This window comes from Diadema setosum, chromosome 3 (genome assembly GCF_964275005.1).
Source record: "Diadema setosum chromosome 3, eeDiaSeto1, whole genome shotgun sequence".
In the NCBI taxonomy this organism is placed as follows: domain Eukaryota; kingdom Metazoa; phylum Echinodermata; class Echinoidea; order Diadematoida; family Diadematidae; genus Diadema; species Diadema setosum.
Genome location: NC_092687.1, coordinates 46,966,545 through 46,984,014, shown reverse-complemented (window position 1 = coordinate 46,984,014; position 17,470 = coordinate 46,966,545). Strand labels below are relative to the sequence as shown.

General features: G+C 38.3%; 1 protein-coding gene across 1 annotated transcript in view; it reads left to right on the top strand.

The window, feature by feature from the left end:
* Window positions 1–11,908, top strand: part of LOC140226617 (condensin-2 complex subunit D3-L-like) — a 50,057-nt gene extending 38,149 nt beyond the window's left edge. Inside the window, exons 27-32 of the mRNA XM_072307067.1 lie at window positions 384–592; window positions 1,643–1,740; window positions 2,371–2,662; window positions 5,131–5,290; window positions 6,691–6,787; window positions 9,927–11,908. Of these exons, the coding sequence (XP_072163168.1) occupies window positions 384–592; window positions 1,643–1,740; window positions 2,371–2,662; window positions 5,131–5,290; window positions 6,691–6,787; window positions 9,927–10,113 (1,043 nt within the window). The 3' untranslated portion in view covers window positions 10,114–11,908. The remainder of the gene's footprint in view (window positions 1–383; window positions 593–1,642; window positions 1,741–2,370; window positions 2,663–5,130; window positions 5,291–6,690; window positions 6,788–9,926) is intronic.
* Window positions 11,909–17,470: the final 5,562 nt, after the last annotated feature.

Genomic DNA, 17,470 nt, shown 5'->3' with positions numbered 1-17,470 from the left:
CGTTTCGGATTATAATCTGTAATTGAAGTACTGGCATCCTTATGTTATCCTTGTAATATGAAGTGACACTAGTGTAGTAATTAATGCTCAGTTAATATGGAGTTTCAGTGGTGTGGTGCTGAAGAGAGAATATGCTCCACTTTTTTGTATAAAGACTAACGGTTAGAATTTGTCAGGGTTCCGAATGAATTAATTGGAAATATATAGTATTATTTTCCCCTCCATCGGAAAGAAGTTTCCAGTTTTATTATTCTGAGGAAAGGTGTGAATTACCTACCTCTACAATATACAAGCTTATGAAAGGAAACTGATTTTAATAGTTGTAAAAGGGAAACACAGACTTTCAAGATCTTTGCAATCTTTTAACACCTCACCTCTATTAGACATCTTATCAGCTGATCGCCAGCTGGCGTCCGAGATCGAATTCGACCTGCGCAAGTTTGATGAACAGCAGCAGGCGGAGGCAGCTCGGCGGGAGGAAGCAGCGAAAGACCCTGTCTCCTCAGAGGGTAACCAGCAGCAAGGGGGTTCCCCGGGCGGGGCAGGGGGTACCCCAGGTGCTCAGAAACCAGCCACGCCTGGCCGAGTCATGGTATGTGGAGCTTGATGGAGCTCTTGGAGAGTTTCAAATTACAGGCACTTTCTAATATCTTGTAAAAGCAGACATCTTTCATGCTCAAAACTTTTCAGGGATTTCAGGAGGAGCCAAGATTTGCAAAAATAAAATGCCTGTGAAAGTTCATGTCTACACGATGCATTGAACGGCAGTAGCAATGTGCAAAATTTTCATGCCGTGAATGATTCTGGTTTTACAGTACCTTATACACCATATGCTTCATGAGGTTTTGTTTTTGTTTTTGCTTCTTTTTTTTTAGTTTTCAACTGTCAACTTATATCCACAAAATAATCAACTTACAAATATTTTGCCCTCTGTAACAGAAATGCAATGTGTATTGTCTCAGAAGTGCGAGATTGCTAACTTTTTTCCTGGAGAAGTGTAATACTTATTTCTAACTGCCTGGTCTTTCTGTGTTGCAAATTTAGTCACTGTGACAATTTTTCTTACAAGCCCAAATTCACAAAATATTGTGCTTGTTGAATGTAAATATAGGCGTAGGTCCTACATAGCCTGTATGTGATTGTAAACATGAAGCTTCATCTACTCACTTCTTGTCCATCATACCAGGCTTACCTTTGGAGCTTTTTGGGATTGAAGTTTTCACAGAATCATTATCATTCCCTGTTACATCCTGTTATCATAAGTATAAAGAATAATTTTTGAGAAAGTTGTTATTGTTTAGACTTTCATGGCAATTATGAACTACCACCCTTTCCAAATCTGTTATTTCTTTCATCAGTGATGTAATGTGTTGATTATCATGATGAGGAGATTTTATATTTTGTTTGTCATAAAACTACTAAATGACCAGCAAACAACATATCATCAACCTTGAATCAATATTGATGTAGAAAGAAAAATGTGCATAATTGAAGAAAATGAACATGTTTTCATGTATATGTCATAGTGCTGTATTTTTTTAAATAAATTGATTTATTGATAAGTCAGTCATTTTAGCAACCTTAGCCGACTATCTGTGTTATCTCCTCTATTCTTCATCTCTTCCAACCTCCTGTCTTACAGACCCCCATCCTCCTGTCTCCCAAGGCCGTTGCCGGGTGTTCCCCGAGGGTCGTCCGTCGCACACCAAGGACACCGGCAGTCAGCACCGCTCCCACCAAGTAAGTTGGGACTGGAGTTTGAAATAATGTTAACAAATGCGTCAAACACACTCGTCTACCTATTTATCTGCAAAAGAAACAACCCATTAAACATCTGTTCAACCGCAGTACGATTATCTCCATCCTAAATCTGTAGAAGCAAGGCTGATCTCCAAATTTTTGTGACGTGGAATTCCAAGGCTCAACATGATTGCATTCTGTTATGATATTGTAAACATCATTCAAGTATTTCAAGTTAGAGCACAGATATATAAGCCCTAATTACTTAACAGGTAGTGGTATGTCTGCAGTGAATTGTTAGTACTGTAAAAGTTGATATTTTCGCACTCAGTGGGATAAGAAGAGTTTCAAGTGTTTTAAATTCCACGGAATCAAAATTGCAACTTCTGGGACATATGGCAAGCAGAAATGTTTGCATGTTTTTATTTTCGTGCTGGCTTCTGGTTGCACGAAATGAGCGACAGTTTCAACATGGCAAAAATGTCCACTCTTACAATTGTAGTTCGTGTTTGAAAGCATTTGATGCATGAGGTTTCTGTTTTTAAATTTATCTCCTCAATTTTTATGTTACCAGGGCATTCCCTTATGTATAGTAACTGTATGTTTTACATGTATTTGTCCATTGTACAGAGAGAGGCTTCTTGCGGCTCAAGCCATAGTAAACTCGGCCCGCAAGGCCCTGGCATCAGCCAGTGGCCGGACTCCCCAGAGGGTCCCAGCCAGTCCTGGGGCCCCGGGCACCCCAGCCAGCGGCCAGCAGCCCAGACCCAGCAGTCCAAAGAATGGCAGCCCTCTACCAACAGAGGGCAGCGTGCCTTTGATTGAGGAGCGAGTGCGTCGGGTGAGGTTGAGCTCAGAGAGAACCGAGGGGTCTAAGGTCAGGTCACCGCTGGTAGAGGTCAATGAAGATAACAGTTCAAAGGTCAGTAGGTCATGCACATGTAGTTTTCTTCTTTGAAAATTTGTAAATGCAATGTACTGTAAAACAGGGAATGTTCGCATGCATTTTAATTTCATTAATTTCATGAGAGCCTAGTTTTGCAACATTAAATGCACACTAAAGATCTACACTATATGCATTGAATGTTAGAGGCAACTCGCAAAAATTTAATGCTGTGAAGAAGGCCGTCGGCTCCCATTCATGAAACTTTTGTGCCACGAAAATACCATGTTTTACAGTATGTGTCTCTTAAAAAGTTTTAACTGTAGTCATTGTCTCTTTTTGTTCGGTATTTTGTTTTATTCCTGGCAGCATATAGGTATAGCCCTTAGTTTATGTATTATCTAAGTATGAAAGTTATGCATGGTTTGCTGTTCTTTGTGTTCCAGACTGAATTCTAATCAGGAAAACGGGGAGGGGGGGGGGGGAAGGGGGCCGGTAGGTTGGTAATCTCTGTTCATTGACAATTTGTTGCCCGATATCCGTGCCACTTGGCAAAGAAAGCACTCCAGTAGGCTAATACATTTCAACATAGAACAAAGCACAGCGAGGCTTTAAAAATTAAGTTCATGCTCCATTTAGGTTGTACCATTATTGTAACAGTCAGAAGAGCCCAAAATCAGATCTCCCAACCATTCTGAATTTGGAGGAAAGAATGTGAATTTTGATCATTCCCGGCTCGTATTTCATTGGGAATTTCCTATTTTTCTTGATAATTTTACCATACACTCTTATGGGAACTGCATTTTCTTTCCTACTTTTGAGCCAAATCATCCCTATTTTCCAGTCAGAAAGGTTGGGAGGTCTGCAAGAATGATTTTTAAAGAGGTATCCTGAATGAAAACTTTGACCCACAGGAAACTACCCATTTGATGACAATACTGTGTCCATCCATGGTTGACCCTTTTTCTATCCCAAGAGGAACATGAGGCATTTCGTCGCTGGGGCGATAAGACCTCGTATCTACAAAAAGAGCCAAAAAACATGGCGGCCAAAGCACTGTGGTGAATGGGATAGCCTTTCCTTTTGCATGCCGTGGTGGCTTCATTTTTGGAGTAAGACAGTTGGGATTTGGACAGGACATCACTTAACCCATTATTTGACCAATAATCCAAAAAAGTCATTTTCACCAAAATTGCAGATACAAGGTCTTATCACCCCAGCGACGATTTACAGATTTGGGTGTATAGAGAATGAATGCAATTTAGAGTGTAATTGCTCTCAAGTGGAATGTATTCACTGTGATGTGTGAGCTTGAGCTTTGTGGAAGTAGAAAAGAATTTGAAAGTTTAGGCTTCAAACTACTAGGCAGTTCTTGCATTTTACAACCCATACCAGGGCCGGCGCAGTGTTTTCAAAAGTGTGGGGGCCCACTTCCGGGTTTCATGAGCTAACAAGCAAAAAAAAAAAAAAAGCTCATCTATTCTCCCCGTCCACTTCCGGGTTTCTTCAGCTGACAAGCAAAAAAAAAAGAAGGTCCTCAGCTCATTCTCTCCCAGTGTTTTCACCTATCTATTTTTATTTTAGTGCCACTTACGTACTTCTGGGTTAAAAAAAGTGTTGGGGCCCAAAGTGATGACACCTTATGTATTCCTTTGTATGGTGCACAAAAAGTGTGGGGGCCCGAGCCCCCACGGCCCCCACGGCTGCGCCGGCCATGCATGCAGCCTCATTCAGTTCAAATGCCACAGTCCATTTAGTGAGTTTGTGAATCATGAGCTGCAGGTTTATTAGATATTCAGAATCTTCATTGGGTGTACTTTCATTCAACCAAACTGACATACTGCATCTGCCATCTTGGAAAGGGATGTTGATGTACATTATGAGAACACTAGTAGAAGTGGTATACCTTACAACTATACTTTAACCCATATCGGGCCAACGCACCTGTGTAAACAAACACCCAAGTGGCCCAGCACCGTTCGCGCACACACGCCGACAAACAGACAACTCTCCAAACAATGGCTCTTCATTAGCAAGCAATGAAAAAAACATACTCAAGTTATATATCATTTGAAAGAGGAAAAATTTTTTTTAATATGGTATGTAACATGTTGCCATTCAATGCATAGTACAATTATAGTACTCAGCGGAAGTGAATGACGTCATTCATGTGTCATTTTATTCACTACGGGATATTCCGTATGTGGCCCCTGCGGCGTTCGGACGAACTACGGAATATCCCGTAGATGACCCGATATGGGTTAAGTACATGTACAGGGCAGCATCTTTGTTATCAATAAGCCTCTTACGGCATGGACTGATTGTGCATGGATTTTAACCTGTTGAGGATGGGCTGAATTTGCTACAACTTGCATTTCCCATAGACACTAGCCTGAGGATACTCATTAGTAATGACTCCTCCTCAACGGGTTAAACTGGGAGAATTAGTGGTGCTGATCAACAGTGTGGTTGTCATTTTTTTTGAATGGTTTGTTTGAATCACACAGGACAGCATTGCTGATCTCCAGCGTGCGATCAGCACCCCGGATAAAACCATCGCTAACATCACGTTCCACGCCCCCATGGATGTCAGTGCCATACCTCCTCCTTCTCCCATACCATCCTCCCTACCCATCAGGGTCTACGGTGAACAGGACCCTGGGTCTGGTACGTGTCACACATTCTCCTCATCTCCTTTTTTTAATGGGATTTATTCTCCTACCCCTCTTCTTCTTTTTCTCCTTCTTGTAGATCAATTTGTATGTGTACCATCTACTTCTTCTTTTTTCTTGTCTTTCATCTTTTTGTTTCTTTTTCTTCTTGTTTTAATTTTGGTTTTCTTCGCCAGTCCTTTTAATAGTCTTCTTCATTCTCATCTTCTTTATCCTCTTCATCATCATCTCCTTCCTCTATTTTCTTCTTCTTCTTCTTCACTTTCACTGTCGCTTCTTATTTTCTTCTTTTATGTTTTATCAAAAGTAAATGAAACTGTGATTTCAGTTAGTATTATGATATATTGCCTGACAACATTGTTATTTGTTAATCATGAATTCTCATGATAAAACATTACTTAGTACCAGAGTTGCCTTTTACTGAAGTGTAATATTGTAGACTAAACCCCAGCTTCTCAACTTTTGGGCCGCGGCCTACCAGTGGGCCGTGAAACTCTATCAGATGGGCAGCTATTGTGACCAAAAAATAGATAAAAAGCATCAGTTGCCTACGGTATCTACATGTAATTGGACCTAAAAAATAAATAAATAAATAAAGCCAAAGTGGGCCTCGGGTTACAAAAATGTTGAGTTTTGCACTATGCCAGCCGAACAGTCATTATTGATTAAAGGACAAGTCCACCTTCATATACATGTGGATTGCGTGAATGCAGCAGTATTTGTAGAATACATGAGTGGAAGTTTGGGGAAAATCGGACAATCCGTTCAAAAGTTATGAATTTTTAAAGTATATGCACAGTCACTACTGGATGAGAAGACTACTGGAGTGTATGATGTCACATGCGTACAACGATATAAGGAAAATATAAAGAGAATTTCACAAAATTTTACTTTTTGAAAAAAGTGCACATTTCCTTGACTCGTCACTGCCATTATGTTAAGGGTGATATTATTCCCCCTTGCCTTCTGAAAGAGGGAAGTCAAGTGCTCTTTTATTAGGTGAGAAAAGTGAAAATATCTTGAATTTTCCTTATACTTTCTTTATATCGTTGTACTCATGTGACATCACAAGCTGTAGTAGTCCTCTCATCCAGCAGTGACTGAGCAGAAAGTTCAAAAATTCATAACTTTTAAACGGATTGTCCGATTTTCCTCAAACTCTTGCTGATGTGTTCTATTGATATTGATGCGTTCACTCAAACCACATGTCTATGAAGGTGAATTTGTCCTTTAATAATCTCTAGTAGGATAAATTGCCCTACATTGATCAGTGTTTTAGTAGTAGCCATGACATTGACAACAACAAAGAACTCTGATGGAAGAATGTCATGAATTTGAATAATTAGAGCTATTTACCAAGTTTATGACATTGAAGGCCTGGTCTTGTTTTTCTAGGTCCAGGAACCAAGAGCTGGACACCCCGGATGATGTCCAATTGTGAGGTTCGAGTCAAGAAAGAAAACTTGATCCTCATGTTCTCCCCAGACGAACCGTGAGTTTGAGACTTTGGTCCATCTCTTTGTCTGCATGATTTCCTATTATAATATGTACATGTACATAATGCTGTATTTTATTTCAATGTCATACTTCTTTTTTCCGGATCGATGCGCTTAGAAACATCAGTATTAAGCGCTATATGAATGTTATTCATTATCATTATCATTATCATTATCTCTTTGACTCCATGTGTGTGTTTGTCTGTCTGTGTGAGCGTGTGTCTGCCCCATCATCTTCTTGTCTCTGCTTGTTATTTCCTCGGATTGTCAGTTTGTATTGTTTTCTTATTGAGCGTTCTGCACCTCGGCCGTGATTTGGCAAAACAACGCATCTGAAAATTTGTGGTTTGTCAGGTTTTTAGCTTTTTAGATAAATTACGCCATTTTTTATCATCTGTCAAAATTTCAACTCCGAAAGTGATATCATTTTTTAGAAAAATGCATTTGAATTTCAGCGATTTTTCAAAATAAGTCCAAATAATTTGGCAAAACAACGTAACTTACTTACGTTGTTCTGCCAAAACAGTTGCTGTCCCTGAATCTCATTTGAGCTTCCGGTTTTTCTGGCAGAATAACGCATCTTCTTTGTGTGACATGGCAGAACAACGTAACTGCTGCAGTTACGTTGTTTTGCCATGTCACACAACGACGATGCATTGCCTCGGACTGAACTGAACCGCCGCCGCGCCCGGTCTTATGCATGCCGCACATGCAGAGCGCAGTGCAGCAGATTAACTGCCGAGTACCAAAACGCAGATACGTTGTTTTGCCAAATCACATTCCCTGCGCAGGATGATGCGCAGAGAGGCTTCACGCTGCACGTTGCAGATACGTTGTTCTGCCTTGCTACAGCCGAGTACCAAAATGCAGATACGTTGTTTTGCCAAATCACATTCCCTGCGCAGAATGATGCGCAGAGAGGCTGCACGCTGCACGCTGCAGATACGTTGTTCTGCCTTGTTACTGCTCAGTGCGAGGTAAGATACGTTGTTCTGCCGTGCTAATGCCGTGGTGCGCAGAACAACTTGCGTTATTTTGCCAAACCACGCACGTGGTCCGAAGTTTGGGTGTTTTGGCAAAACAACGTATCTACAAAAAATCTTTGATATTTTGAACAAAAAAGCTCTTTTTGACTTAAATTCTGACTAGATACTAGAAGAATGATATAAGCCATGTTTTTAAAAAAAGTTTCTTGGAAAATTAATCGACTGGAGAGAAATGGGAGCAATTCTAGTACTCTGAGGCTTCAAAATCTAAAATCGCGAATATCTCGAAAGTACCAGAATGCAGATACGTTGTTTTGCCAAATCACGGCCGACCTTCAACAGGGGAGCCTCATTATAATGAGCTACTTTGGACCACTGAATTGTTTTTCACTATGTCTGGTAGCATTGCTATATCAGGGATTAAAAAAAAAAGGATGTAAAAGGAATGGGACCTGCAAACTTGCTTTGCTTTATCGGGTGTCTGGCATTTACGAGGTTCTACTGTACTTCGCTGTCTGTTTGCTGTGGAATGTTGTTCAGCGTCAGTCTATATTTTTTCTGTCTCCTTTTTGTCTGCATGATTTCCTACTTGAATCTCATGTATGCTGGCGTAGAATACAAATTTCAAAATCTCTGAGTGTTTATGGAATAAATATGCATGAGTGTACTTTGACTCTGTATCTGTCACCATCTTAAAGGATGCTTTTGTGCAAAGATGATATCTCTCACAAATAGATATAATTCCCTGCGTGAATTTCTTTGCAATTGAAACATAATGAAAGCAACAAAAGTCATCCGTCATTTCATCATTTGAATGACTAACTGGCTTGAATTGTACACAGTGGGATAGAGTTCTAGACTTTTGGTCTGCTGGTGTCAAAGACTAGACCCAAGTGTACTCATTCAGGTGTCTATGGGATACATCGGCTTATCCTGTGATGAGTTAAACTTAATCAAGGACCATTTGAAGAGTTTGTTTGCAAAAACCGATAAGTCCATATTTGCCAAATGGAGATATTTGCGATTAAAGGTCGAGAAAAATAAAGAGAATAATAAGAAAATTTTTGCTTCTTTTGACCATAACTTGAAAAATGTACCTTTATATGTAGTGACTAATATATCATTTAAAAGGTATTATTTTGCACTTTACGACAGAGACCGTACTTCAAAATCTTCAAAAATGGACTTATCGGTTTTTGCAAACAAACTCATCATTTACAGTTTAGCCAGCGATCAAGTTCCCCCTAGATCGCGATCACGAGCGATCAGTGATCGCATACGCGATATGTCGCAATCAATTGATTGTATGCCGAATTGCATATACAATCAATTGATCGCGTATGCGATCACTGATCGCCCGTGATCGCGATCTAGGGGGAACTTGATCGCTGGCTGAACTGTATCTGCTGTGCTACTGCTTCAGTTTGTTATTTCTGCGTAGGTCTATTACTTTTCCTACTACAGTGGAACATCGACATAGAATATAACAACACCCTTTTACTGTATAAGCTGTTTTTTTTTGCGAGGGTTTAATTTTCGTGAATTTCGCGAATCACTGTTGGATCGCGAATTTAATAACACACGAAAGTATCTCGAATTGACAGGCGTTAGTGCACTTATGATAGCCTCGGAGTCAAACTTGTGAAAACAACATCCCACGTAATTGTCCGTGACTTCCTCATTCGCAAAAATATCTGTACGCGAAAATAACAGCTTATACAGTATAACAAGGGGATTGTGCAGGTCCCAGCTCTTTCTACTTCTCTGTTTTGTTACCCAAATACAATGAGAAACCAGATACTACAAGCCGATTGTCATGGTTTTTAGGTCTACAGTGTAACTAGACTCCCTTGTATTTACTGTATACGCTGTTATTTTCTCTTACAGATATTTTTGCGGATGACGAGGTCATGGACATTTTCGTGAGATGTTGTTTTCGCGAATCGACATCAACCTTTACGTTAATGCTCTATTAACAAAGCGCATGGAGACAATTTCACGTGTTGTTAAATTTGTGATCAATGTGATTCGCGAAATTCGCGAAAATTAAACCCTTGCGAAAATAACAGCTTATACAGTACTGTACTACCTCTGCCATTACGACTTCAAATCTGTATCAATGTCAACATTTCCTTCTTTCTATCATTAGGGCACCCAAACCAAGAGTGTGGAACATAACGTCCCCCAGCGCGGGTCAGAAACGAGCCAGTCGACAGGCGGCGCGGCCTCGTCAGCAGCAGCCAGAAGAGATGAGAGGTGCCTCGGAAGGGACACAAGAGGGCGGCAGACAGGGGACTGAGCGTCGGAGGAGTGGACGACTTGCAAAGGGTCGTTAGATGCGTTCCGATTCATTGATTTACTTTGCTGCTTTTTTGATGAGATTGTTTGCCGTTGCAAACCTGGACATCATTATTCAGTTTGTATCCCTTTATAGCTAGATTTCAAAATGCTTTTACAAACATTCAGTTTCAGAGCAGGTAAAAAGGAAAGAATTATTGTTCAACATGAAATTATATTTCAAGAAGTAAAAGACATATTTAATCACATTAACCTGCACTGTACAGTGCATATCTCATTCCTAGTATACATGTACAGTCATCATCGTTTATCACCATAAGCCTTCAGAGATTTAGCACAAGTAGGGTTATGAGGGTTTGTTTGCAAAGTATGTGTAGCGCCCTCTTTAGACCACATGAAGAAATTTCACCTCCATCTAAAGTTTACCTTATTGCCTTACATTGTGTGTGTTCAATCTTCATGCTGTAGCTGACAAAGAGATTTAAAGCTATTTGATTAGCTCTGTGTTTACCATGGTGTAAACCCTCTATGTACCACATTATCCTGACACCACAATGCTCTTGTGGTTTTGGGAAAACATTGAGTCGTATAACTGTCTTTTTTTCCTTTTTTTTTTTTTTAATGAAGGGTTTATGCTAGACATGATGTGAATAGAGTTGTAGAGAAAATTCCAAGCTTTGCTGTGATGTAACATTTATGACTAAGCTGTGATTATTTTTCTTGCAAGTGACCAGTATCTACCGTATTGTTCAGTAGGGAGGCATGGCTTTTGCAGATACGACTGTCACAGAAAATTAGAATTTATTCAAAAAACCTCTACAGAATACCGCTATTCAGTCACCACGTAATGCAAGCTACCAATATGAAGAATGAAATCACCCATGAAGCTTCAATTGCGGGGTGCGTGTGGCCATTTTTGTACAAGTTTTTGTACAAGTTTCTTCATGGTTTTGGACGGGGTAGTGTTCATGAACAAAATATGGATACTTAGCAAGGCATCGACTGTGTCAGGCGTGCAAACGTGGCACATTAAGAGTTCTTCTCCTCAGATCTGTAGCATAATGTGATGTAGGCAACTTTGCACAGGTGTGAGAATGCGACAGTACCTAGTGGAGATCTAAATCTAGTGAAGGGTTTTTAGGGAGCTTGCTTAGAAATGAATTAGGATAGTTTTGATGATATATTATGGTGATGGTGATAATGATTCATGGCATTTGTATGGTGCCATGTTTGTGTAACAAAAATAATTCAAACATTTAAAGGCATAATGAGGACAGCGAGCCCAGGGACATGCTGATCAACACCCAACAAGGATTAAAATCAGTGTGTTTAATTCAATTGTTTTTGCACATTTTTGTGTGTTTGATGAGTGAAATAAATTAAACATATTGCTAGCAAAGCATCTGTTTTATATCCTTTTGCTGTATTGAAAATATATGGCTATATTTCATTCCTTACTAGTACCATTCATTTACCATTGACATAAGATTGGCTTTTGATGAATTTCAAAAAGAACAAAAAAGTGAAGAAAAAAACACTTTGTTAACCACTCTCATTCTTATTTACTATTCTTGATCGTGTTACTCTAAAAATCATGAAATTGTTCCTGGAACTTCTGATTGTATTTTTTTTGTTCTTTCTTTTTCTTTTATTTTCTAACCCCAAGTTTAAAGAACTTTAGGAAATATGCTAGCAGATTAAGATATTGATTTTATGCACAACTTATCATAAGTTCACCTCAGCTTTTATGACGGTTTAGTGAATATCATATTTGCTGTGCTGATTTGTATTTTGATTCCATTTTTATTTGCTCCATTAAAATGTTCTCGTAGCAACAAACCCAGTGTCTTATCTAGTACGATATCCCCTGTGGTAGCCTCATTCAAAACATGTAGTCGTTGTACACGTAGCAAGTAGAACATATCCAGTGACAACTCCCATCCCCACCCTGTGAGACCGCTTTTGCAGACCTGCAGCTTGATATTAGCAATGGCCTAGGGCCACAAAAACCTGACATCAAGCCACCAAATTTCCAAAAAAAAGGTTATGTTTTGATGGCTCGATTGGGCAACTAAAATTCAAAATGGATTTGTATATGTCTTTCTGTTTTGGACCAATATTATTACACTTTCGGGCCACTGGTACTAAATTAAGATGTTAGTGGCTGAAATGCCCACCAGAGAGAGAGAGAGAGAGAGAGAGAGAGAAAGGAGTTAATGTCAAGCCCTGGGGCCCATCAACATTCTCAACTGACACCTTTAAGTAACCAAACTCTGGTATAATATTTTGTTAATGGAAATTACAACCAGTTGGGAAAGCTGTGTTCTCCCTGTAAGTCAAACTACTGTAAAAGTGGAAATTTTCGCGGTGTTGAAATTTTCGCGCATTTCGCGCAACCAGAAACTAGCGCGAAAATAAAAACACGCGAATATTTTTGCTTGCCATACGTTCCTGTGCGTGATGTCTTGATTCCGCGGAATTAAAAACACACGAAATTCTTCTGACCCGGCCTAGCGCGAAAAATTAGTCGCGCGAAAATATCCACTTTTACAGTATTTACCTCCTTTTTTTCTGTTGCTGATTTTTATTTCAATTGTCACTCTCATTTTTTCTTTCATACTCTCTCTCTCTCTCTCTCACTTCCTGCAGGTCCTGATTCTTTATGTATTGATACATCTAGATAAAGTGTATACAGTGTAGATATTCAAGGCTGCACATTTATTGATGCCTTCACATGATTGTCATAGTTTTGCATTATTTTCATGTTTTATTGATATATTTAACTTTAAATGTTCTTCCTAGTCACAGTAGGTATACATGATATGAGAAGCATTTTCTCTTCCCTGCCAATATTCAAATGGTTTATTGTATTTTTTTGTTATGTATTATGAAATTATTTTTAATTATTTCTCATATTTTTCTCTCTTTTTTTTTTTTTTTTGGGGGGGGGGGGGGGGAGGACACTAATTTCATTGTGGGGCAAAAAAAAAAATGGAATATGATATTAGTGTCATGAAAGGACCACCGAAGAAAAAAAAAGTCAAGCGTGACTTCATTGAAAATATATGAGGCACACCATTTTGTTTTTCTTAGATATCCACACAGACACTGCTATCCACTCCTCATACACACTTGTGACATAAGATCAATTCAAGAAAAACAAAAACAAAACGAGAAGCAACTGGTTTCCTGAGAGCAAAACATATTTTTTTGTTATTTATTTGTATTTTTCTCTCCAAATTCTGTATCGTATACATAATTCATATATTAACATCTTCAAAAATTTCAAAATTTACAGATCAGTTCTTCATAAAACGGCAAAAAAAAAAGTACACACAGTATTTCATCAAAAAACCAAGAAAACTGTAAGAAAAGAAAGATTCAAATACCACACCGACTACTGTCCAAGCAAACTCACAAAATGTGAGCACAAAAGTCTAAAACATGGCAACCCTTTGAATGATTCATTTCCATTGTTGGAAAAAAAAGAAAAAAAAAAAAGGAGAGAAAGTAATCTGATATACAATACAATCATGGCCCTTGCTGTATTTCAAACCAAACACAATATAGTGGCTAAAGGCACAAGAATAAAAATGGGTCGCAAATTTGAATCTGCTTCCTGCCAATATGGCAATAAATATTTGATACTTTAAGCTTGGATGTAGGAGACAAGAAGAGACAAGCCAAACACTCTGATCTTATTACATGTATGTAGTAAATAATCATCAAAATCTTGGCCCCGTTTTATCAAAAGATATAATCGATTATGGATTTTCTTACCACACAGCCTGCCATAGACTTATGATAGAAATCAACTATGTAATCAATTTTAACTCTTCATAAATCAGGGCCGTGGTCTTTCGGCAGCGGCTCAAAGATATCCCTCTTGTGCATACAGACTACCAAGTCTTGTACCGCAAATGCTTGTGATTTTCTGTTCTTTTTGTATCATTATCCTTCACTACCTTCGACCTTGTTCAGAACTTCAGACATGTCGTACTCGCAGAGAAAAGTGACTGATTTGGATATCAAGTGAGAACAGTTTTGATACCCACACACCGGGTTTATTCAATCATGAATTCCCTGTACTCTAAATTGAGATTTGTTGACACTTACTTTAGAATCTCATAAATAAATTTCATGGAATATTGCTGAGGGGAAAACAAGGGGGGGGGGGAGGGGGTTGGAAACCAATATGTCCTGACAAATTTTCATGGCATTGTTGCTCTGCTGGATTAAAAATGCAAGCAGAAAGAAACAGACATTGGGTAGAATGAAGTGAAACAAAAGCTCTCAAAAACAGCAAATGAAATACATACTTAAACCTGGGTGCGACTCCACATAACTTTGATTCAAACAACATCAAGTCTGTGAGACCAGGGAAAGCACTGATTTTGTGTATTTACACAGTTAATATTGCACAAACATAAAGGAAAGAAATTGATGCACACAAAAATCCTGTCACATTAAACCACTGTACATCTATTTACAATTTACTAAAAGCTCAATATATCTTATAAATGAACGACAACATCAAAAGATAAGCTGTATCGTCAAAACATTGTATATGTATTCATTTGACCCTGCATCAGATTAAGAATATATGGCATCTTCTTGTTTTGTCTTCAAATTCTCCTCCTCGTCTTTTTTTTTTCCACCATACTAACTCCTCTGGCAGAAACAGACACAGTTTTTGCCCAAGATATTTTGGAGAAACTTTTATACTCGACAATACTAATAATTAGAATATGCATTAAAAGACTGCATGAAATAAAATCTAGAAACAGACGCATTTCCCAAGAACAGGTATATTCTGATAAATGGGACAGAAAACAGATTAACAATTATCCCTCAAGAAATATCAAAAGTTGTAAATGTGGCTTTCTGTATTTTTGGGAAGAGGGGGCAGCAAGTATGTAACCAGAACCTTGCAGTCACTCACAATGTGGTGAAAATGATGTAGATCTTGACTTTTTTTGTGTAATAGTTAACAGAGCAGTACCAGTAAGGAATTTCTGTCCTGACACAAATTACAATACATGGGACCATGCATTCTCAGCTTCAGCATGGTACACAGCCTTCATTCATAGGGCAGTGTGAAAGGTGACTCAACAATCAACAAAACCCATTTCCTATTTAAATTGGACTTGAACAAATGCACCTTAACAAGAAAAATATTTCAAGGAAATGCTCAATTTGAAATTCTGATTTTTTTTTTTTTAATATAAGTGCGAATACATTCAGAAGGGCAATGCTTCATTTCAACAATCTTTTTGACCCTATCCCTCTCTCGTTTCTGTAATAGCAACTTTTTGCTGACCCTGACAATTTGATATGCTGATGTATTATTTAGAAATAGTCGCCATTTTATCTGCGATACGTGGATTAAGCAGGGACGGAAAACGTAACTCTTTTCTTGGCAAACTGCACGACAAAATAAAATAGCTGAAAATCTGATACAGATAGAATATCTAGTACGTTCCTTCTTGAGTCTACCTTCTATCATTAGCACACAAATGTGTATTTCAAATTCGCTGCTTTTCCACTTCGCAAGAGTGAATCTTTGTTTATTTAGGGAAGAAGCAGTGTGATGCGCTTTACATCCCCAAAGAAATCCTCAATCTAATCCCCACGGAAACATGAAATGCTGAGAACATAGTATTAAAGGGGATGGCTAGTAACTGATCAATGGAAATCAGTGGGAATCTGGAGGATGATTGTTCCAATCCTTGTGGGATTCATTCAAGAGTACATTATATATCTATTGTTGTGTGAAAATTATTCGCTTCAGAATGGTCTCATATTCAAGTAATGTGCAGTTTAATGTTTCCAGGTTAGCGTCCCTGGTCAGTGACGGGGCATTAATCTGCACATTACTTGAATATGAGACCATTCTGAAGCAAATAATTTTCACACAACAGTAGATATATAATGTACTCTTAAATGAATCCCACAAGGATTGAAACAATCATCCCTCAGCATTCCCACTGATCGGTTACTAGCCATCCCCTTTAAATCATGCAGTCATCTGCATAATCATTAGAGAAAAAACAGATTGATGCAGATTGAGAGAAGAATCTCAATGAAACAAATCAAAATGAAAGACCAGAGTATGGAAAAGTGTTCATCTCTCCTCCTAATACTACCAGACCACCTCGTGCTACTCAACCTGACAGCTAAAATTGCTCTAGTTTCGTCACTCGCTACCCAATCCTACAACTATGGCACAATAATTCACTGCTTTTTCCCTCAGAAGAAGAAACAAGGAGCACAAAAAGTTAAAGAAAAAATTGAAGTTTCACTAAAATTCAATGAAACTGAGGGTGACATCTGTCAAAAAAAAAAAGAACGAAGGTATAAAAAAAAAAACACAAAAAAAAATTTCTCCTCCCCAGCACTGTGTACAAATCATTACAAATAATATGCCAGAGTGTTTCTAAACAATGGCAAAATGTCTCTGAATAATAAAGAGGCAAAAGAAAAGGATGTCTGCAAACCAACCATAAATTTCTACAAAATAATGAAAAACAAAAGCAACGCTGTGCAATAAATAGAAAAGTAAAATAGACAAGTGTAGTGACGAGGAGTTTACAAGCCAGCCTCCACATTCCAAACATTTCTTAACTCCCAACTGCTTAACAATTTTGTAACAGCATCAAAGATAAAGTGTGGAGGATACAGAAAAAAAAATGTGATAAGATTTCTCTGTTTTCTCTGTGTACAATAACATTTCTGTTAACACCCTGCATATATTTTACAAAAATTGAATGCAAAACGTTACAATGGCATAGCTGTAGTTTTTTCCCCTCTTTTAAGCCATAGTCCTTAAGGGTATTTGGGGCAAGAAATTGCTGGAAATTTGTAGATACGATGAAAAATTACTGAAAATCTCAAAAAGTTGGTTCTTGACTTAATCTGGCTCAACTGATTTACTGCCTTCTTGCAGCAAAAGAAGGAGGCAAATTTATAAGGTTTACTGTATCAACAAATGCCTTGGTTTTCAATATTTTGGAATGTTCTGTTTGTAGGAGGGACGTGGTGTCCCTTCTTTAATTCTGCAAAGCCGAGAATTCTGAATGTACATTGTATATTTCATGTGAGGTGACGTAAAACTACACAGAGGAATCATAGTGAAAAAAATTAAGGAAAAAACAAACTGAATAAAGTACCATTTTGTCAAAAAGTACAATGGGCAATAATTCATTAAGATAATCAAACGCACGGCAAAAACTAGCAAGAAGTATCATGGACTGGAATGTCATAGAAGTAACATAATAAAAGAACAAAAACAAACAAATGGTCAAATTCTATACACAAGCTACATCTCTGAAGAGAATGATTGCCAATTGCTTTGTGTTACAGTAACACAAGTTGCACAGCACACAAGAATAGTAC